At 37.5% G+C, this 21,367-nt stretch overlaps 5 protein-coding genes and 1 long non-coding RNA gene across 8 annotated transcripts; 5 read left to right on the top strand and 1 right to left on the bottom strand.

Annotated features, from left to right (window-relative positions):
- Positions 1 to 286: 286 nt before the first annotated feature.
- Positions 287 to 1,139, top strand: LOC111802010 (casparian strip membrane protein 3-like). Its single transcript, XM_023686267.2, has 3 exons — positions 287 to 558; positions 639 to 762; positions 851 to 1,139. The coding sequence occupies exons 1-3, from the start codon at positions 314 to 316 to the stop codon at positions 1,091 to 1,093; spliced, it is 612 nt and encodes a 203-aa protein (XP_023542035.2). The 5' UTR covers positions 287 to 313; the 3' UTR covers positions 1,094 to 1,139.
- An 847-nt stretch (positions 1,140 to 1,986) lies between these two features.
- On the top strand, positions 1,987 to 4,622 carry LOC111801437 (uncharacterized). The gene is made up of 3 exons (XM_023685436.2): positions 1,987 to 2,340; positions 2,817 to 2,890; positions 4,269 to 4,622. The coding sequence occupies exons 1-3, from the start codon at positions 2,080 to 2,082 to the stop codon at positions 4,345 to 4,347; spliced, it is 414 nt and encodes a 137-aa protein (XP_023541204.1). The 5' UTR covers positions 1,987 to 2,079; the 3' UTR covers positions 4,348 to 4,622.
- A 156-nt stretch (positions 4,623 to 4,778) lies between these two features.
- On the top strand, positions 4,779 to 10,517 carry LOC111801580 (phosphate transporter PHO1 homolog 10). 3 transcript variants are annotated; one of them, XM_023685607.2, is made up of 13 exons: positions 5,460 to 5,802; positions 5,890 to 6,546; positions 6,636 to 6,684; positions 6,822 to 6,893; positions 7,664 to 7,793; positions 7,907 to 8,027; positions 8,108 to 8,366; positions 8,442 to 8,546; positions 8,646 to 8,690; positions 8,771 to 8,920; positions 9,546 to 9,824; positions 9,907 to 10,043; positions 10,118 to 10,517. In XM_023685607.2, the coding sequence occupies exons 2-13, from the start codon at positions 5,891 to 5,893 to the stop codon at positions 10,221 to 10,223; spliced, it is 2,109 nt and encodes a 702-aa protein (XP_023541375.2). In that variant the 5' UTR covers positions 5,460 to 5,802; position 5,890; the 3' UTR covers positions 10,224 to 10,517. The 3 variants fall into 3 exon arrangements, 2 of the variants coding, with proteins under 2 accessions (XP_086983325.1, XP_023541375.2); XR_015422517.1 differs by lacking the exons at positions 9,907 to 10,043; positions 10,118 to 10,517 and adding an exon at positions 9,016 to 9,334 and having other exon boundaries at positions 4,779 to 5,802; positions 9,546 to 9,685; XM_087127199.1 differs by lacking the exon at positions 8,646 to 8,690 and having other exon boundaries at positions 5,455 to 5,802.
- Positions 10,518 to 10,883: 366 nt separating this feature from the next.
- On the top strand, positions 10,884 to 11,991 carry LOC111802412 (uncharacterized). The gene has a single exon (XM_023686762.2). The coding sequence runs from the start codon at positions 11,072 to 11,074 to the stop codon at positions 11,573 to 11,575; it is 504 nt and encodes a 167-aa protein (XP_023542530.2). The 5' UTR covers positions 10,884 to 11,071; the 3' UTR covers positions 11,576 to 11,991.
- Positions 11,992 to 13,479: 1,488 nt separating this feature from the next.
- On the bottom strand, positions 13,480 to 17,586 carry LOC111802411 (phosphate transporter PHO1 homolog 3). The gene is made up of 13 exons (XM_087127026.1): positions 16,937 to 17,586; positions 16,507 to 16,861; positions 16,384 to 16,432; positions 16,230 to 16,301; positions 15,555 to 15,684; positions 15,349 to 15,469; positions 14,995 to 15,253; positions 14,803 to 14,907; positions 14,643 to 14,687; positions 14,413 to 14,562; positions 14,035 to 14,316; positions 13,799 to 13,935; positions 13,480 to 13,678 (listed from the first exon to the last, which is right to left on the bottom strand). The coding sequence occupies exons 1-13, from the start codon at positions 17,547 to 17,549 to the stop codon at positions 13,579 to 13,581; spliced, it is 2,418 nt and encodes an 805-aa protein (XP_086983152.1). The 5' UTR covers positions 17,550 to 17,586; the 3' UTR covers positions 13,480 to 13,578.
- On the top strand, positions 14,558 to 15,564 carry LOC111802413 (uncharacterized). Its single transcript, XR_002816256.2, has 3 exons — positions 14,558 to 14,731; positions 14,810 to 14,918; positions 15,051 to 15,564. It is a non-coding gene; the product is annotated as an uncharacterized LOC111802413 (long non-coding RNA).
- Positions 17,587 to 21,367: the final 3,781 nt, after the last annotated feature.

The raw sequence follows: 21,367 nt of genomic DNA on the forward strand, positions 1-21,367 counted from the left end.
CCTTGAGGAAAAACTCGAAAGAAAGAGAGGAAATAATCTTGGATTAAAAATATTTAATGAAGTAATCAAGATAAACACGAGTCTAAAGCGAGCAGGTAAAATAGAAAACAGCCAAGCTAGCTCATAACATCCAATGGCATAATTACAAATCAACTATGGCTTAGATCATATGAAATCCTCAAACACATCACAAATTCACCTAATACCCACTTTTGTTTGTCACTTTAAGCAAACCCCACTTGCAAACACACAGTACTTAAACCTTACAAGACCTATAAACAGACGCATTGAAAGAATTTGCAAGACCTTCAAAATGGAAATGGATCAGTCAAAGGCAAAACCAGAGGGTGAAGTGCCATTGGGTTCAAAAATTAGATACCCATTTGGAGGAGGAGGGGCTCAGAGAGGGCTGCCCATAGTGGACTTAGTGCTGAGAGTAGTAGCTCTCATGGGTACTCTGTGCAGTGCCATTGTAATGGGCACTGCCAATCAAACTCTCCCCTTTTCAACTCAGTCGACTCAATTCAAAGCCGTTTATAAGGATCTCCCGATGTTTATGTAATCTCGAATCTCGAATTTCTTGCTTATATTTTGACTAGTTGAGTTATGTTGTCGATGCACATTTTTGATTGTTATAGGTTTTTCATGCTTGCGAATTCGGTAGCTTGTGCGTATCTCTTTATTTCGCTACCTCTATCCATCTTCCAAATGGTGAAAGTTGCATCAGTCACTCCAAGGCTCACTTTGCTCATCTTTGACACGGTTGTTTGTGTAGTTTTTTGTCATCCATTTTTGCTCATTTGTTGTGCATTTGGTGGTTGTTTATGAATGATTTAAATGTGCATGGAAGATGGCTATGGCTCTTGTGACGGCCGGCGCTTCGGTTGCGGCGTCTGTGGTTTACTTGGCGTATCAGGGCAACAACGTTGTCAATTGGGCTTCGTTTTGCTCCCAATTCAACTCCTTTTGTCGAAGTAGCTCTCAATCTTTAATTGGCTCTTTTGGTGCCGTTCTTGTTTTGGTGCTTTTAATTACTCTTTCGGCTATAGCTATGTCTCGACGCATCATGAACATTCAACCTTATAATTTATGAATCAGAAACTTGAACGTGTATAGTTCAAAGAGTTTATGTTGTTAAATATCAAGAAAGTGGAGAATTCGAACTCATGACCTCTTAATTGAGAGTAAATGTTTAATATTAGTTGAACTATGTTCATATTGGTACATGATATTTCGTCCACTCATTTTCACCTGAATTAAACTTCTCTATCAAAATTCAATTCAAACCTGAGCAATAAAATATCTCAATAAAAAAAACTAGTGAATTTGATTAAGTAAGTTTTATTGGAAACTAACCAGTTAAATCTCAAGGATCAAATTGGTAGGCACCAACTTCTCGGATTATAGAAACAGAACATAGCTTGGTTAAAACATGATCAATTTCACATGTAGAACTGTTCGATGAAACTGGAACTCACTTTTGGTGATGCTTGGTCGTCATTCTTGGCTCGACTAGACGATGATCTAGGTGGACACAGACCCATTAGTCAGTATTGGATCAGATCATAACATTGGTCTTACCGGTTGCCCACATATATTGTCGTTTTTGGGTTTTTTCTTTTGGGTTCCCTCAACGTTTTTAAAACGCGTCTACTTTGAGAGAGGTTTTCACAGTATTACAAAAAAAATGTTTCGTTATCCTTTTCACCTCAATGTAGGATCTCACGCTAACAGATCAGTCATGACCGATGAAGACGGGTCTATAAATTGGTATTGATGATAACTTATTATTCAATTATTTTTGTATCAAATTAATAAATATAAAAATCTATATTTTCGTTCCAATTTCCCAATTTATTGTTTAATATGTTCAAAATGTTCCTGTAATGTCGGCCGTTGGGCTTTTTGGGCCGAACTTAGGGATCCAAGCCTGTTACCGGCCCATTGGCCCTGGACTCGTTAAAACGACGCCGTCGATTTGTATTGTGGGCATTTCCAAATTCCTAAAACCCCGTCGTCATCTTAGGCCGATTTGCACCGCCGGTATACTGAAAGCAGCACTGCTACTTGCTCGCAGCTATGGCGTTGAGGATTTTGAGGGCGGTCGAAGGTCAGACGGGTTCGATGTTTGGGTTGAAGGCGATGACTAAGGTTTTACCCCATTCTTCGCCGATATCTGGGATCATGGACCGTAAGGATTCCGCGCCGCCGCTTGTTCTGCCGGAGTTTAACCATGAATCTGATAGGGATAGGATCAACAATTGCAGTATTGTGGGATTTGGTTTCCCTAGTTTATCTTTTTCCGGGTCGATGGAGCTCATGGCTGTTCCTAAGAGGAAGGTATTGAATTTCCTCCTATTTTCAAATAATCATACGCTGAGAAGATCCTATTCTTAGAGTAGAAACTTAATCTATATGTTACTTATGGAAGAAGTTTAAACTTAAAATTTCACATGGAAGTTGTGGGATATGTAAGATGTTATTGAAAGTATTAGATATGAACTTCTAGCGTCCGAATATTTTAGGGAGCATTTCCATTTGTACTTTAGGATATATCAGATTTGTCTTTAATATTGTTTAGACCTTCATTCTTGTTATGTTTCTTTGGTTGATGCGCTTGATATCATATGTTTTCTATTGGACTTTAAATTCTTATGACTCTACCATGTTGATATCTGAATACATAACTCTGTTCATGTATATTTGAAACATTCATTTAGGACTCTGCTAGATTTTGAAAGCTCCTGTTCTATAACTTGTTCTTCTTTTGATTTATTGGGAATTTTGAGAAAAGTGTTCATGTCTATATTTTGCAGACTTCTCCACATAAAAGGGGCATAAGAAATGGCCCAAAGGCTCTAAAACCTATTCCAGTTATAATTCGGTGCAAGTAAGGCTCTCCCCTCCTTGCCTTAACAAATTAGTCTTCAACATTGATCTTAGCTTTTAGGAAGGTTTCTCTGCTTGAATGTTGTTCATTTTGATATCAAAACACGGTTCATCTAATCATAGCTCAACTGGTAAGACAAATACTCTCGATCAAGAGGTCAGAGGCTTACTCATCCCCACATATGTTTTTAAACTCAATTTTACATTATTGCATCATTGTTGGGGAGCTGTTTTTTCACATGACCTGAACTTACCTGATTGTGATTTTGTAAGTTTTTGCTTCATTTCAAATGTATTTCAGTATGCTAGTTAAGTTCTCACAAATTGTTAGACCTGTAGTTCAGTTCACCGAGACGAATGGTTATCTCTTGTTAGTGGCTGACGCCAAGTGTTAGAGAAAACTTATATTTACTTTGTAGTCTTTCAAGAAAGAAAACAATGGAATCAGCTGGTGTCATGGCTGATAGTGACAAGGATGCCAATTGACTGTGATGGCTAGCCAGAGTTTCAATTTTTCTTTTCTTTACTTCATTCTTGGCATCTTGTTTGAAATAAATCCCAGAATAATATTTACTTAGAACATCATGAAATGTAAATATAAGAATGTTTCTGATTGCAGAATTTGTTTAGTAACATCTTTAACATGTTAGCCTCACTGAAGTGAAGCGAAGAAACATGGATTGTAGTTTTTATCTAACGAACGAAGTGTAAGCTGCTTTATTTTTCTTCACATGCTGATGGGTTGCATTGCATTTATTTCTTATGTTTGATTGTCATCAAACAAATCTCTCCTGATTCTACCGGCCCGAAAAATATCCATTAATTTTTCTTTCAAAATTTATCTAAGGTGTAACATTTATCTGGTGTAACAGCCCAAGACCACTGCTAGCAAATATTGTCCTCTTTGGACTTTCCCTCAAGGTTCTTCGTTCCCTTCTCCAATTGACGTGGAATCTCACAATCCACTCCCCTTCAGGACCCAGCGTTCTCGCTGGCACATGTGAGATCTGACAATCCACCCCTTTTGAGGCTTAGCATCCCCGCTGGCACACAGCCTAGTGTCTGACCTTGATACTATTTATAACAGCCCAAGTCCACCATTAGTAGATATTGTCCTCTTTGGATTTTTTCTTTCGGGCTTCCCCTCAAGGTTTTTAAAACGCGTCTACTAGGGAGAGCTTTCCACACCTTTATGAAGAATGCTTCGTTCCCCTCTCTAATCGATTCCCCTCTCTAATCGATGTGGGATCTCATATAAGGATTCCATCAATATTCGGTTCATATGACTTGTCCAAAATCTGATATTTTGATAAAATCAGCACATAAAATTGCCTTAGTTTTCAAGAATGTTCATGGGGCTGACTGTGTTGTTATTGCAGGAGTTGCGGTAAGGTCAAGCTGCCTCACTTCTATTGTTGCAGTGGAAGAACAGGGGAGCAGGATAACTCAGCCAGATGAGGCAATGCAGGGCAAAAAGGACGGACTGTAAGCGCATAAATCCCCAAATAATCTTTCCCATACAAAGGGGGCCATAGTTTCCTTTTCGAGTATTCTTCTTCATTAGGTTCTTTGAATTTTGCTTCTCTACTTCCCTTTCAAAAGGACGCAGGTTGTAAGATTTAACATACACCATTGATTAGCTTTTGAACACATCCTTGCTCTGTACTTAACCAGCAAACTTAAGTTCTACCATGTCTGAAATGCGACTCTTTTAGCCTTTGTTCTTCTTCTTCCATAGATGATTTCAAAAAATTTGCTGTGGGTAAACGTTAGGATCTTTTAACAAATTCTGCCTCAGATACTTGATCGTGCATTTGTTGAGGTATGCGATGACAAAGTTGTATGTGAGTAATGTCCAATTCTGATACCATTTATAACCGTCTCAATCGATGTAGTATCTCACAATCCACCTTCCTTGGTGGCCTGACATTCTTGCTAGCACATCGTCTAGCGTCGGCCTCTGATACCATTTGTAACTGTCCAAGCTCACTGTTAGCAATCCACCTTCCTTGGTGGCTTGACATTCTCGCAGGCAGATCGCCTAGCGTCGGCTTCTGATACCATTTGTAACAGTCCAAGCTCACTGTTAGCAATTCACCTTCCTTGGTGGCCTAACATTCTTGTTGGCACATCGCCTAGCGTCGACCTCTGATACCATTTGTAATAGTCCGAGCTCACTGTTAGCATATCGTCTGATGTTTGATTCTTATACCATTTATAACTGTCCAAACTTATCGCTAATAGATATTGTCTATTTTAGCTTGTATTGTCGTCAACCTCACGATTTTAAAACACATTTATTGGGGAGAGGTTTTCACACCCGAATGCTTCATTTCCATACCCTTAACAGTTTTATAAAGAATGATTCGTTTCATCTTCAATTGGTATACAATTTCACACTAAACTAATCAATAGTTATATTCGGTTCTAAAATTGGAATAGGAAGCCGTCACTAAAAATTATATAGTATAAATACCGACAGAATTAAACATTAAAAAAAATAGCAAATTCATGATTATCAGGCCATGCAGATTTACCAAGCAGAGTTTCATAACAAATTGGCAATGGGATCATGAAGTAGTAATCTCCCATATCCATTTCTTTCCCATTAAGTACTTTACTCCGTTCCAAATCCGGACGCGTGTGATTCCCATGGTGACGATGCATCGTCTTCAACACCGTCACTCAAGCATGAGCTGCCGCATGGCCGACATACCACCGATTTGTGGGTGTGTCACTCGCCCAATGAGCTCAAACTCTGTCAGGAATCGGATAATGTCGCTTACTCGATTGGCTGGCCTCATCGGCAATCGCACTCTTGTAAGAATCCGATTTTTGGGCGACGCTAGAAGGCTTAGCGGTTCAGAGGAGGCTTTGAGATCGAAACAGGGAAAGGAAAAAAACAGAGCAAAGGTAAGTCGATTTTCACATTCTTGTGTTATCTTTACGATGTTCATCAATCATCAGTGTAGCTTGACTGACATTTTAACGAACACAAAGGATGAAGTTCAAGAACGAATTCAAGAAACAAATGGTGCCGGAATGGGCAGACGCTTATCTGGATTACAATGGCCTCAAACGATTATTACTCGAGATTTCCTGCGAGAAACAGATTCAGAAATCTAGGGCATCATCTGGATACTCAAAGAAGAAGCCAGCAGTAGACAGAAAATGCAGTGAGTTCATCTCTCAACCAAGAAAATCCCATGTCGGGAAAGATATTGAGAACCAAAACGAAGATCAATATGATTTCAGGAAGTCCCAAGAGATATCAGAGATTGAGGTGAAATTTTTTAAGAAACTTGATGAAGAACTCAACAAGGTGAATTCCTTTTACAAGGAAAGTGTGGAGGCTGTGACCAACGAAGCAAGTGTTCTAAAGAACCAAATGGAGACTTTGATTGCATTGCGAAGGAAGATTCAAAAAGAGTCTATTAGCCGTCCACAACTGGAACAACTTCACAAAGAAGCAAGTAGCAGCGAACATTTAGAAGAAATAACAAAGGAAAACAGCCAAAATTCCCAAGAAATTCTCAAGCATGTGAAAGTCCTCGATGATTTGGTTACTGATGATGATGATCGAAGCAAGATTGAAGCACAGTTGAAAAAAGCATTTGCTGAGTTTTACCAGAAGCTTTATTCGTTAAAGCAATTCAGGTATATACAAAGAAGATTATATGCTGTTATTTATGATATTCAACCACTGAATTAACATGCTTTTATACTTTTGAAATGGGATGAACCAGTTTTATGAACCTGTCAGCATTTGCGAGAATCTTGAGAAAGTATGAGAAGGTCTGGCATTGAATCGATAGCAATATATTTAGTTTGATTCCTGGATTATGTTCTATAAAATGGAGCAATGTTTTATAAGTTCCAGATGTTTATATGATCTGTATGTGTTGATACTTTCCTGCCTGTATTGGGTGCAGATTTCATCAAGGGCAGCAGGGAGGTCATACATGGAAATCGTGGACAATTCTTATCTAGGAACTTCTGATGAGGTATGATCATAAATCTTTGAGTTCTCACCTAGAGATTCAGGTTTCTCCTGCTCGGTGTGTCAATGATGACTCTGGGCTCCTAAGGAAGGTGGATTGTGAGATCCCACATTGGTTGGAGAGGAGAATGAAACATTTCTTATAAGGGTGTGGAAACTTCTGCCTAGCATACACGTTTTAAAACTTTGAGGGGAGCCCAAAAGGGAAAGCCCAAATAGAACAATATTTGCTAACGGTGAATTTGAGCTGTTACAAATGGTATCAGAGCCAGGTGTCGAGCGGTGTGCCAGCGATGACACTAGGCTCCCCAAAGGGTGGATTGTGAGATCCCACAACGGTTGGAGAGGAGAACGAAACATTTCTTATAAGAGTGTGGAAACCTCTCTCTAGCAAACACGTTTTAAAACTTTGAGGAGAAGCCTGAAAGGGAAAGCTTAAATAGGACAATATCTGCTAGCGATAGACTTGGACTGTTACAAATGGTATTCGAGCCAAGTACCGTGTGGTGTGCCCCCAAGGGGGGTGAATTATGAGATCCCACATCGATTGGAGAGGGAAACAAAACATTTCTTATAAGAGTGTGAACCTTTTCCTAGCATACGCGTTTTAAAACTTTGAGGGGAAGCCTGTAAGGAAAAGTTCAAATATGATAATATCTGCTAGCGGGGGACTTGGGCTGTTACATAAAATTTGACAAAAACGTGAATACTTGACTCGGCCATCTACTTTATTGTATTATTTGCCTGTAGATGCTGATTTCTTTTCTTAACTAGGTTGCCGATCTCATGAAGATGGTGGAAATTACCTTCATCAAGAACTTTTCAAACTCAAATTACAAAGAAGGAATGAAGCTTTTGAAGCCAAAAACTAAAAGAGAAAAACACAGAGTATCATTTTCTTCAGGTGATTCCCTTTTTCTTATCAAGTTCTTGCTTAAAACAAAAGTAGACATCAACAAACATCATGTTGGTAAGTTCCCCAGACTGATTGGATTCATTTCCCCACCTCATTTTCAGGCTTCCTATCTGGTTGCACGGTGGCACTACTCGCCGCATCGGTCTTGAAAATTTTATCTCAACGATTGCTCGAGAGGGAAGATGGCACACATTACATGGAAAATATATTTCCACTCTACAGGTAGGAATAGTTCCCTACAGTTCTCATGTACTTAGCTTCACCAGAAGTCTTCTCTGAGATAGTAGCTATTTATCTTGCAGTCTATTTGGCTTCATTGTCCTACATGTGCTCATGTATGCAGCAGACTTGCACTTCTGGAGATGTTGTGGAGTTAACTATCCATTTATCTTTGGTTCCAAGAGAGGAACTAAATTGGGTTGTCAGCAAGTGTTCCTGCTCGGTGTTGGTCTTGCAGTATTTGCATCGGCCAGCTTCCTGGCTAGTTTATACTTGGACCGAGACCCCAGTACTCGGAAGTATCGAACAGAAGCTGAGAAGGTTCCTTTAGGCACAGCAGCAGTAAGATCACTAAAACACTGTACAGAGTTCCTCTTTATACAACATTCTCTCTGAAGAAGTTTGTCCTTTGTGTAGGTTGTTCTTCTCATCGCCTTTTGCCCGTTCAACATTCTATACAAGTCGGTTCGTTTTTCCTTTATACGGAGTTTTCTACGCTGTATATCTGCTCCTCTGTGCAAGGTAATAAAGTAAGATGAGTAAATGAGAGATTGAGAGGAGCCCGAACAAACCAAGAACGAAAACGGATTCGATTAAGTGGATTTTTGTTTTTACTTGCAGGTTAAGTTTCCAGATTATTTCTTGGCGGATCAGCTTACTAGTCAGGTTCTACATTTAAACTTCTTAGTATGATGGAAAATGAAAGTTAACTTAGTTGTTGAGGGCTGTGCTGCTAATGATTTTAGGTGCAAGCTTCAAGATGTATAGTGCTGTATATTTGCTACTACGGTTTAGGAGAACACTCTAGGAAGCAAAGCAAGTGCCACACGCATGGCGTCTACAATACGCTCTCCTTCGTTATCGCTGTCATACCATTTTGGCTGCGATTCTTACAGGTATGAACCGATCTTTTGACCACTGATGCTTTTGTCAAAGCTAGTGAAAAAATTAAGCTGGCTAGTGTATGCCGTTTCATTACGTCCCTCCCCAGGTACTAGTTTCATTCCCGAGGATACGAAAACCCGATTTTAGAAATGCTTTCTTTAGTGAATACTGCTACATGGGCTGTGAGATCCCACATTGGTTGGAGAGGAGAACGAAGCATTCTTTATAAGGATGTGTAAACGTGGAAACCTCCCCCTAGCAGACGCGTTTTTAAAATCTTGGGGGAAGCCTGAAAGGGAAAGTCCAAAGAGGACAATATCTGTTTGTGGTGGCCTTGGGCTGTTACATGTACTTCCCGCACCCGGCTTCAAGTGAATGTCTCTCTGCTTTATTCCTCTCACTCAACGCCCTTCCATGCTTCAGCGGTGATTTTTCTTATATCATCTGACCTTCCCCTGTCTACTTTTGTTCTTCTTGAAGTTAGAAAAGGACTTACCTGTTGTGAACTGTGATTCATAGACTACTTCTCAGAATAGATTCATGCTACGTTGCAAATGGTTCTCTCTAGATTTTGATATCCTAAATCAGGAGTTCATCATGTTCATCATGTTCATGCATGTATTAATGGTTATGCAGTGCGTTCGTCGTTTACTCGAAGAAAAAGAAGCAATGCATGGCTACAACGCTCTGAAATACCTCTCGACGATCGTTGCAGTCCTGATTAGAGCTGCTTGTGAGTTAAGAAAGGGAGTTAGCTGGATGGTGCTAGCTTTGATTAGTTCTGCAGTTTCCATGTTGATCAATACATACTGGGACATCGTTGTTGACTGGGGACTTCTGCGAAAACACTCGAAGAACAAGTACTTGAGAGACCGGCTATTAGTGTCCAACAAGCGCGTCTATTTTGCAGCCATGGTAATGCTACCTGCTTTAACCAATCATTTATGCTTTTTTCCCCACTACTGATCCAATTATGTTTCTATGGGATTCTGAACAGATAGTAAATGTAGTGTTGAGAGTTGCTTGGATTCAGCTGGTGTTAGCATTCAACTTGCGTTCGTTTCAAAAACTTGCCGCAGTTACGTCGATATCGTGCTTGGAAATCGTTCGCCGTGGCCTTTGGAACTTCTTCAGGTAACTTTCTAATGCAGAGCAGCTCAGTATGTCTTGGCTTTTGGTTTTGAGCTGACATTGATTTTTGTGATCAGTTTGGAGAACGAGCATCTGAACAACGTTAACAAGTATCGCTCGTTCAAGTCTGTTCCACTTCCATTCAGCTACTCCGACGACGATGATGATGGCAAGGATGATTGAAAGAGAATTCAGGTTGGAGACTTCATGTGCTGTAGTTCTTGTCAACTTCAGCCACTGCAAAGCCTTCGACTTCTCGTGTGGATGAGAATTCGAACTTATAATCTATTTGGAATCGTAGAAATGATTTATTTGTTGAAGTATGTTCTTTGAACGTTCTCCAAAAATCAAGTTCTCATAGTATTATTTTTTTTGAACACTAGTGGTTGTGATTCAAATAGTGAAACGCAAATGAAAAGAAGAACCGAAGAAACTGTTAGTAAGAAACTTTGATCTTGAAGGTACTTATTTGAGTTATTTTGGTGAAGTTTTCTTTGCAATAGTCTGGGACATGGCGATATTTGTAACGCCTGTTTTTTCTTCTTTCACTTGTACTTAGTCCGTTGCTTGTTGCTTCAATTTAGAAGTGTTGGGTTGAATTGTGACCTTGTACGATCGTGTCGGATTCCTCTTCTCGTATATACTCTAAAAATGTAACTTTTACATTAAAATTGGAATGTAAAATTTAATTGAGTGTAGACCAAATTTTTTATAAGTTTTTTACATAATACAAAATTTAAATTTGGCATAAAATTAATTTACTTAATTCTATGTCAATTTTGGAACCATTTTGAGGTGTATTTAAGGATCAAAGTATGTTTAGAGGGTTGAAATTGTAGGTGTTCCTATTTTCTTAACTAAATTTATTGTCAGCGCTCATCCTTTGACCGTTTTAGCTTCAGCCACAAGGAAGAGAAAGTAAATAAGTCCTGTAATCGGAGGGTTTTTGGGGTTTAAGCCGGCGGTGGAAGAACGGAGCGACAACACCGCAGCTAGCTTTGAATCCAACGATTCCCCCGGCACCGACAAGGATGTCCACTTCGAATGCGAAACTCCAAGGTGCAGAATCAAACGCTGCCGCCACTAAAACCCTGGAGGATGAACAACAATCGGGATCCCCAATTCCTCCCGAGGAAAAATCTTCCGGGGAACCAGATCAATCAGGAAAGATCCCCGAAAGTGGAGGGGAGGATCCTGAAGAGGAAGAGGAGGGGGAGTGTGGGTTTTGCTTGTTTATGAAAGGGGGCGGTTGCAAAGACAGCTTCGTAGAGTGGGAGAAATGCATCGAGGAGGCGGAGAAGAGCAAGGAGGATATTGTTGAGAAGTGCTTTGAAGTTACTGGGGCTCTGAAGAAGTGTATGGAGGCTCATGCGGATTATTACGAGCCGATTCTGAAGGCGGAGAAGATGGCGGAGGAGGAGGCGATTATCGAATTGGAGAAGGAAATGACTCCGGATGCAAATTCCAATGTCCTCGAGGTAAATGAGGGTTCTAACAATTCGGAAGAACAGAAGGCCTCTGCCGGTAGTAAGTGAAGTTCGTCGATGCTCGTTTGATCTAATTCCTGAGGCATAAACCCTTACTTTTTTAGAGTATTTAGTTTATTGTCGATCTTTTGTCTTAGTGCACTGAAAATGGATCTTCAAATTATCATAGGAGAGGAGAGGTCTTACCTTACACCACTTATCATTGAATTCAAATTTCTGAATAATTGTTCAGGTGATTACGCCTGATATCATTTTTCCAAGAATCATCTGAATTCCCCCTTCCAACTATAGTTGGAAACATTGGCAAAAATCTGTACCTGTTACTTCATATATGAACTATGTATTCTCTTAATAACAGCTCCATTTATGAACTATAATACGTGATTTCTAGTTTGTATTGTGAAATTTGTGTGGTTTAACTTTTCATCTGGGCTTTGTGGAGAATTAATTTGATCCTTTGTTGATTTCTTGTTTGTGGCATGGAAATTAAGCTTGTGGACTGTTGAAAAGAGGCCTGTTTGAAATCCAACGATGCTTTGTGATTTAGAATTGTAACTATATCTTAGTTATAAGTTTTACTCGTGTTCTTTCTATTTGTTTATCGCCTTCCACTTTCTAGGAAAGAGGTGAGAGATGCGTCCCATCTGAAAGGAGTCAGGATGTTACTGTTGGCTCGTTTGCTCTCCCTGGAGTGAATGATTAGAAGTTTGTGTCGAGAGAAAATAAGCTGCTATAACAGTGTGGTGTATGATTCATTATAGGATCCTTCTGATCGTTCTTCATGTTGGTTAGAGTTTGTGATTATTCAACAGGAATGATCAAGTTACCCTCCTTGCCATCAAAACTGTATGACTGAAGGAAAATTAACGATCATTCCGTGATGGCAAAATATTTGGACCTTATAAGTCAGCATTACATTAACATCAGGGAAAGCTTGAACAAGAACTTCCCTTCTTTTTCCAACATTAAGAACGATTTGAACCTTGTATGTTTAGTTACATAATTTGATATTTGTCAATTAGGTTGTCACTGTGAAGTATATCAAGAAGAATTATGTTTAATTCGAATAGAACCAGTACTATTTGTTGTGTAAATGCTGCCAATTGACAGTTATAGGATTGGAGACTTTCCTGATCGTTCAGAAAAGATATCTACGCTGGAATACTCTCGTGTTAATTCTTTAGATATACGAGGTTGATATAAATGAGATGGATCAATACAGCCACCCCACGAATGCCAGGAAGTGTGTCATAATTGGAGTTTGCTTTGATGCATTTCAATCCAATATTACATTTCAGATGTACACTGAAGCTAAGTGCAAGTGCATTACTCTTCAGGTCCATCTTATGCTAACTTTAAGGATGGTTTGAGACGGATGAAGGCTTTCGAACTCACGTATGTGCTTGTGTGCATAACAAGACTTGGTTTTCATTTCAGCTGCAGAGCACAGATCCCGCTAGTGTCTACATATTCTACGGGGCCGTGCATAAACTTGGTATTGCTGAGCTGATCACTTGACCTCTATTAATGTAAGACTGATCACTCTTTAGGCTTCACATATCTCTTTATTGCAATTTCCAGTTTCTGAAACTTAACCTTTCTCATTTACAATAGGGCATTTTCTCCATCTTCCTACTAGAATAAATAGCAGTGTCTGCCAGTGTCTTTCTAGTAGTATTATAGACGGTAAACACCATTCTTGAGGTCGTTCGAGGTGAAAGAACAAGATGGGGTGCATATTGTTCATTATGTTTAAGCACAAAGGCGTCTGGGAAGTGCGAAGGATATCCTTAGAGTAGAACTTAGTTTTGTTTGTTTTCGTCCAAACTATTTTTCGTATGCAACTAAAACCAGAGGGAAGTGCATGAGAACATTCACCCTTTGATTGTTCGTTTTTTTTAAACCAATTCCATTCGGATAGAGGAATCATGAGAAAAGTAGAGTCGAGATGATATTGCAATGATGTGTATTTGATATATACTGTAAAAAAATTGTTGAACATTTAGAAACATTTGAACTGCATATGTTGAAAGAATGCTGTCCAGAAAATTTTAATCATCTTTGTCATCATCTTCATCATAGTTGAAAGGCAGCGGTACAGATTTAAATGCACGGTACTTCCCAACATTGTTCAGATGCTCGTTCTCCAGCCTAATCCAAAAGGGTAAATAGATTAGTCAACTAACCATTTGAGGTTTCCAAAAGAGCTGTATGTTTTTTGCAGGCAGTTCGAGGAAAGAACCTAAAATAATAGAATTGTCGTAGTCGTACCTGAAGAAATTCCATATGCCACGACGAATGATCTCGAGGCTGGCAACTATTGTAATCAAACCTTGTGTGTGCAGGAAGGAGAACTGGAAATCCAACACGGTTTGCAGCCAAGCAAACCGCAGCAAAACATTCAAGCCCTGCATTTGATATCCACAGCTTGTTTAGATTACTAGAAAAAGTGTCCAGAGTATTGACCCTTACTTGTTTTTAGCAGTGAAACCGTATGAGAAACTCACCATTGCTACAAAATACACACTGTTGTGACCAACAAGTAGCTTGTCTCTCAACCAGCGGTTCTTGGAATTCCGCTGCAGGAGGCCCCAGTCCATTACGATGTCCCAATACGTGCATATAATGGCAGCCACAGCCGAGAAAACTGCGGCTAGAACTTTCCAAGTTAATACTCCCTTGTTCAGATTGTAAGCTGTCCTCAAGCAAACAGCTACAATGGTCAAGAAGTACTTCAGTCCATTGTATCCCTGCATTACATCTTTCTCCTCGTACAGTCGCCTGAGACACTGTAAGTACGAAACCAACAAAAATTTGTGTTAGTGTTATAATTTTCACCTGTCTTACTTAGATGGAGCTGAAAAGTTCGATGACGAGATTCAAACCTGAAGAAGACGTGACCAATATGGAATAACAGCAATGATGAAACTGAACGTGTTGAATACAGTGTTCTCTCTACAAGTGTTTTGTCGATGTTTGTAATCTCCCCAACCGTAATGGCAAATGTAGAATTCCAAGCTACGAAGTGCTTGCACCTGAATCGATTTGAAGTAATTGTTTGAGGATGTACTATGCAGGTAATTTCTTGAACTGAAGGACCTTTTGTGTTACTAACCTGGCTCGTGAACTGATCTGCCAAGAAAAAATCAGCGAAGACGACCTGCAGAGGACGAAAAATATCCAAAATTAGAGCTAAGTCGAAAGGTCAAATCTCTATCCTTACAATTGTTTTGCTATATTTTCTAAGTTGAAAAGACTATTCCCGTCTTTCTTACCATGTAGAGGGGAGCACATATGCAGCGGTACAGAGTTTTTAAGCAGAAGACGCGACTCGAGCGATATAGGATGTTGAATGGACACAAGAAGACTGCAACCACAACCTGCAAGCAGGGTAAAACGCTAGACTTTTAGCTACAAATTATTGGGTTTATGGCCAGATGAGTTGGTTTATGTGAGAATAATCTTACAAGAAGCAAAACTAAAGGTAGAAGTTCAGTCACTGCTTGATATGGCTTGGTTTCAGGGTCCATCTCCATGTCAAGATTGGAAAGAACACAGGCTAAAGCAAGAGTCGCCACGGCAAAACTGGGAAGCAAAACGTCACGGTACACCAACTCAGTGCCTTGTTTGAAACCAAAGATGAATGAATAATTCACTTGGTATCTCCTCCAAAAGTATATGTTTGCTGCATACATTAGCAGGTGCAAGACAACGAATCCAAACAAGCTGCATTAAACAAGCAGAAGAATGAGTTAGAGTTGAGTTGAGTTGATTTGATCTGATCTGATTTGTAATGGTTCTGTTTCTCTGTTTTAAGTTACCTGTAAAGAGGAAACATGGTATCCATATACTGGGAGTGGCCTTCTCGGTCGATTATATGCCGTGCTCGTGTAATGAAAATGAGGGCGACGATAAGAGCTATGGTGCAGCCAGCAAAGAAACCTGAAAATTTTGTTCTAAAATTGATCAGCCAAAGTTCAAAACATGAATTAAGAGTCTTGCAAATGTGTCAAGAATGGCTGTTTACCAACTGAAAATGTTGTTCTATGCCTTTCTTTCTTTGCTTTGGGTCTCAAGATATTCATTCCTTTGGTTCGATTAGCATTGCAGAAGTGTTTGATAAATGCAGCTTCCACCCTCTCCATCAACTTCGAAACCTGATTATTCAATGCCATTAATGTCAAGAAAGTATTCAAGCTATGTTCATTATTTTTCGATTATTTATATAACAACTCAACCTCATTGCTCGCAGATATTGTCCATTTTGACCCGTTACGTTATGTATTGCTGTCAACCTCACAGTTTTAAAATGCATATGTAAGGGAGAAGTTTTCACATCCTTATAAGGAATGTTTCGTTCCCCTCTCTAACTGATAACCCAGTGACTTGGCTCTGATACCATTTATAATATAATAGCCTGATCTTACTACTAGTAGATATTGTCCGCTTTAGCTCGTTACGTATCGACGTCAGCCTCACTATTTTAAAATGCCCCAGCGTCCTCACTGGCACACGACCCAGTGATTTGGCTCTAATATCATTTGTAACAGCACGAACCTACTAGACTCGTTACGAATCGACGTTAGCCTCCACATCCTTATAAGAAATGCTTCATTTCTCTTTCCAATCGATGTGAGATCTCAAAATTGAGTCGTAAATGTTTATTGTAGGCCGAGTATAATTAATAATAAACAATCCTAACCTCATCAGAACTCCCAAGGTAAGAGCTGTCCACCATCTTCATGTAAGCCTTTCCAGCATCTCTTGAAGTAATCTGCATCCACCATTTTCAAACAATCTTACCTCAAAAACCATACCCTTTTAACCTCAATCTCTTCAAAAAACACAATCATTACCTTATCATATTTCTTCATTATCTTCGAAAATGCCAAAGTATTCAAGAAACTGTTCATATCAAACAAGAATTAGCCCACAAAATTAACAAAAAAAAACACCAAAAAATGCATCCAATTAGTCACCTGAAGCTCTTCAGCAGTCTAAGCTTGTGATAGAACACAACAAAAGCCTTCCTGAGTTGATTCTCAATTTTGTTAAGATTTTCTTTGTTAAATTGAAGTTCCGAGTTCTTGGGAAAGTTCAAAAGCCCTTTAATTGTTGATCTTGGAGTCTCTACTGTCGTGTTCAATTTCACACGATCAAGCAGCTCCAATGGAGGTGGCCTGTTGGCTCTCATCTTTGTTTCCTTCTCTTCTTCCCCATTGGACTTTTCCTCTCCCTTCTCGACCTTCGACTCGTTCTCCGGTTTAAAATTATTGTTATGGCTCGACCCGCCTTCCCCTTCCTCAATAGCGTCCATCGTTATATGAACTCGTCCTGTTCAACAATAGAAGAACACTCATTTTAGGAATCACGTCTCTCCATAATAGTACACTTAATCTATGAACTTACTGCTAGCTCGGACCCCGGAAGGAGTTGAAGAAGACAAGGCCGCCGTGGAAACCGCAATATCAGTGGCGAGCCTTGTAATCTCCTCCGACCGGTCGCCGGAGAAATCCCAAACACCCTTAGGATTCTCCACTTTAATTCTGAAAGCAATCAAAGCATCCATTTGCTTATTCAAAACACTCGCTTCCTTCATAACTTCCTCCACTTTCGACCTATAAAACTTATCCACTTTATTAAACTCCCTATCCAACGACCGGAAGTACACCAGCTCATACTCGCCGCCCTCCTCATCCGCCATCAAAAACGTCGTCCGGTACTTCTTCGTCCCGTCTCTGTTCACCGAGTTCACCAGAATCGTCTGCTCCTCTGCATCCGGCGGCGACCCAGGACTGGCAAGCCCATGGCTGTGGCTGCGGCGGAGTGTCAGCCCACTGAACGCCCTGTAGAGCGTCAGAGCCCTTTTGAGCTGGCCGGGGTGGCTCGGGGGGTGATTTTTGGCGTGGGTTTTGTTGAAGGTATCGATTTGCTTCAAAAGGGACTTGAGAAAATCGTAATCCATGTAAGCTTGGCGCCATTCGGGAACCATTTGCGCGGTAAATTGTTTGCCGAATTTCATTTTGGTGACGATTTTAGATGATCATAAGAACAGAATAAAAATGTGATGTGTGTTTTAATCGCGATTTTGGGGTATTTATATGTGAATGATTCCAAATATGAAAGAGACATTTCAAAAGGGAGTCCGTGTTGTTCCTTGGCATTTAATTCATTGTTTGACTGTGTGTGAAATTTCAAACTTAAAACAGTGGAGAGAAGAAAACACGTCATGCAAATGATGTTTTCGTCAGTTCACTGCCTTACATAACGTGATAAACATTTTTTTTTTTCTTCTTCTTCTCAATTTCGATTTGTTTTCTTGTCTGAAATTTACGACAATTTAATGTCCGTTTAATTCGTAGGTTGGATCTGACAATAATTCGTGAGAAGAACGAGGGAAAGAGTACGAATAGATTTTTCTCTTTTAGTTGGATGGAACTGGAGACAAGATTATATTCCACGTTCTCATTTCTGCCGAATTCAAGTATGGTTATATTCCACATTCTCGTCTCCGACTCTTTTTAGGATTATATTCCACATTTTCATCTCAACCCAACTCTCTGAAGATTATGTTCCACGTTCTCATCTTCGTCTGACTCGCTATGCTCATCTCACTTTTTATATATATATATTTATAATTAGAACATTACATTTATTTTGGGTTGGTCGGCCAACATGATGAGGTTAGGATGAGTTCTAACCAATGAGATTAGAAAAAGAGGACTCATTTTAATTAAAAAATTAACCATTAAAATTTGAATTTTAAAAAATGATGTGAAATATTATTAATGTTTTATATTTTTTTAAAACATAATTATCTATTAAAAAAAAATTAAATATTTAGTATATATATAAAAGAAAAAATCTTCCTAAAGACTCAATCCTTCAAATTTTCGAATCTTTACTCTAATCCCGTAAAGATAAATAGATTGTAGGAGAATGAAATAAGAGTGGAGATAGGGAAGGCTTCCCAGCTTCCGTCCACTCCATAGACATCTCTAATTATAACGGCTCAATCTAATATGTTAATAAGTTATTCAATAAGATTGTCACAGCGTGGTTGTATCTTAATGAAATATAGAATATAGATTAAAAAATCTTCGCTCCGTGATTAATGACTACTAAACCATACAACTAATTCCTTAGTAAGAGCCCTCTGTCACATAACTAATTCAAAGTACCTATAAGTAACTCGAGAGGATAGATAAAGCAATTCAAGTAAAATATAATATAGATCAAACTTTCTATTTATTCGTGTATGAAATCTCACATCAGTTGAAAAAAGAGAACAAAACATTCTTTATAAAGGAGTGCAAACCTCTCGGTTGTAGACAGTGTTTTAAAATTTTGCTAAATAAAAACTTAAATAACACAATATCTACTAATAGTGGGTTTGGTCGCACGTGGGCTTTTTGATTTTAAAAAAAAAAAACTCATTCACACGTACGGAATGTCAATTAGATAAGTCGTTGATATTCGTGATTCAATATTTAATTAAACAAAGACTTATAAGAATCAATTTTTGAACATGCCCACTTCACCAAATTGACTGTCACGCCAATAAAATCTATCTTTCCTACGTGCTTCAAGTTTTAGACCAAAAATAATAATAATAATAATAATAACATTGACCAAGTCTTCCTTTAATTACCCATAATTTTTTTTTTCCATAAATATGATTAACATTAAACATAGTAATAAATCCTAATATAGATAGAATTCCCAACATAATTTAGATTAAATTAATAATCATATTTTCTAAACTAATTTTTGTTCGTTCTAACGGAAGATTAGATCTAGTCATTAGTATTAAAATAATAATTAGTGTGCTGTCTATTATATATGGTCAAATATCACTATATCATGCTTAACTCGAGGGTGAACGATAACATTTGAAAAGCTCGAGGGTGAACGATAACATTTGAAAAGCTTACTAAATCAATCCAACGAACCTAGTCGTTTATTTCGATCGACCAGGTTGAATGATTTGACTAGTAAAATTACTCTTTCTAACCCGTAATGGACAGAATTAAAAAAAAAAAAAAAAAAAAGATTTTTTTTTTAATAAAATGTCACAGCAATATGATTTTTTAAGCATTAAAATATCTATAAATATCCATATTATGTATATAAATAAGGTAAATAATAATAATAATTAGTTGTATAATTTAATTATTAATTTTATAATGATTTTGTAAAAAATAATAATAATAATTAATTTTCGGTCAATTTTGTGCCAAACAGAAAGATTGTCTGGCATTTTCCAAAAGTTTAGCCAAATAAAGTTACAATAATTTATTTCAACCACTTTGTTTGAAATGGTTTCAACTTTTTGTTTATTTATTTCAACCAATAAACCCTTATTTATTTATTTATTTATTTATTTTGCATATTTATAATCCTCCTAAGTGTGAAAATGTGTATTAAATTATAGACTTTAATTAAAGTTTACTACTAATTTTCGTAATTTCAATAACTTTATCTTATTTACAATTAAATTAATGAAATGTGGGCGTGTTGATCGGTTCATAACTATGAGATTATCACATTTTATTATTTTAATCACTCATTAATATTAAATTCATTTATAAAAGTGGCCCCTTTTTAAATAATTATAATAATGATGCTGACGTCATCCATGACACTCTTATTTCACTCCCACGTAAATATCCATAAATATTATTTAAATAATAGCTTTTATATATATAGAAATGCTAAATTAATAAAAACATGGTGAAATTTGTACTAAAAGAATCTTTTAAACTTCACTAAAACCTTTAAATTTAAAAACTATTATTAAGGTTATTCAACTTCTTACAAAAGTTCAAAAATACCCTTAACGTTTGTATTGTGTTTAAAAACTATCCATAAAATTTTAAAAGTATTGTTAGTATCCTTAACCTTAATATAAAAAAAATATTGAAAACGTTCTTACCCTCAATATATGACATGTAATACTTGTTAGACGAACACGACTTTCCACAATGGTATGATATTGTCCACTTTGAGCATAAGCTCTCGTGGCTTTGCTTTGCGCTTCCCCAAGGTCTCGTGCCAAAGAAGATAGTATTAGCCCACGTGGAACTTTCATCGTCCAACAATACTAACAGGGTCTTTTAAAATAAAAAATAAATAAAAGTATTATTAAAATTTTCGAAAGTTTAAGAGTGTTTTTGAACCTATGCGAAGTTTAGAGATATTTTTATTAATTTGGCCTATATAAAATAATGATTAATATTTAAACTAATGCGATGATTTTGGTCTAAAAACAAACGTAAATATAATTTATTTGACTATTTTTTTTTTCAAAAACTATTAATTCTATGAATTGTCAAGCCGAAAATAATATCTTTGATAAAAAGTGAGACGTATTTTTAGTCAAATTTCAAATTAATATAAATATCTAACCTTGAACGTAGATATTAAAAATTAATTGTAATTTGTAAGTAGTAAATATTTTTTATCAAATTATATCCACTATTTATTTAATTAGAAGAAACCTTTTAATCGTGAAAATTAGAAAATATTATTTAAGAAGAAAAAATAATAATTAATTAATTAATAAAAGATTATGATCTTGAGATTCCATGCTAGATATAATAAAAATGTAGTACATATTGTGACAATTTAGAATTAGAGACATTATTAAATTTTATAAGGAAAAAAATTATAATATAAGGTAAAAGAAATATTTGTTTAATCACGTGGTTGAAAAGAATATTAATAGAAGACCTAATATGGTCAACAGTATCGAAATTAGAGTAATTTCAATGCATAGTTTTTAAATTAATAAATTGGACCAAAGTCTTCAAATATTCAGTGGTCGTCGCTATGGTCGTT

The sequence above is a fragment of the Cucurbita pepo genome, chromosome 9 (assembly GCF_057944985.1).
Source record: "Cucurbita pepo subsp. pepo isolate OVF chromosome 9, ASM5794498v1, whole genome shotgun sequence".
Taxonomy (NCBI): Eukaryota; Viridiplantae; Streptophyta; class Magnoliopsida; order Cucurbitales; family Cucurbitaceae; genus Cucurbita; species Cucurbita pepo.

What these genes read in the sequence shown, in the direction of transcription:
- LOC111802010 (XM_023686267.2), top strand. Translation starts at nt 314, where the DNA reads ATGGAAATGGATCAGTCAAAGGCAAAACCAGAGGGTGAAGTGCCATTG. An exon ending in AAGGATCTCCCGATGTTTAT is followed by an intron (nt 559 to 638) that starts GTAATCTCGAAT and finishes TGATTGTTATAG; the next exon opens with GTTTTTCATGCTTGCGAATT. An exon ending in CTTTGCTCATCTTTGACACG is followed by an intron (nt 763 to 850) that starts GTTGTTTGTGTA and finishes TGTGCATGGAAG; the next exon opens with ATGGCTATGGCTCTTGTGAC.
- LOC111801437 (XM_023685436.2), top strand. Translation starts at nt 2,080, where the DNA reads ATGGCGTTGAGGATTTTGAGGGCGGTCGAAGGTCAGACGGGTTCGATG. An exon ending in TGGCTGTTCCTAAGAGGAAG is followed by an intron (nt 2,341 to 2,816) that starts GTATTGAATTTC and finishes TATATTTTGCAG; the next exon opens with ACTTCTCCACATAAAAGGGG. An exon ending in CCAGTTATAATTCGGTGCAA is followed by an intron (nt 2,891 to 4,268) that starts GTAAGGCTCTCC and finishes TTGTTATTGCAG; the next exon opens with GAGTTGCGGTAAGGTCAAGC.
- LOC111801580 (XM_023685607.2), top strand. Translation starts at nt 5,891, where the DNA reads ATGAAGTTCAAGAACGAATTCAAGAAACAAATGGTGCCGGAATGGGCA. An exon ending in CAGAGTATCATTTTCTTCAG is followed by an intron (nt 7,794 to 7,906) that starts GTGATTCCCTTT and finishes CCTCATTTTCAG; the next exon opens with GCTTCCTATCTGGTTGCACG. An exon ending in CGGATCAGCTTACTAGTCAG is followed by an intron (nt 8,691 to 8,770) that starts GTTCTACATTTA and finishes TAATGATTTTAG; the next exon opens with GTGCAAGCTTCAAGATGTAT.
- LOC111802412 (XM_023686762.2), top strand. Translation starts at nt 11,072, where the DNA reads ATGTCCACTTCGAATGCGAAACTCCAAGGTGCAGAATCAAACGCTGCC.
- LOC111802411 (XM_087127026.1), bottom strand. Translation starts at nt 17,549, where the DNA reads ATGAAATTCGGCAAACAATTTACCGCGCAAATGGTTCCCGAATGGCGC. An exon ending in TTCCGGGGTCCGAGCTAGCA is followed by an intron (nt 16,862 to 16,936) that starts GTAAGTTCATAG and finishes ATTGTTGAACAG; the next exon opens with GACGAGTTCATATAACGATG. An exon ending in GTGTGTATTTTGTAGCAATG is followed by an intron (nt 13,936 to 14,034) that starts GTGAGTTTCTCA and finishes TATCAAATGCAG; the next exon opens with GGCTTGAATGTTTTGCTGCG.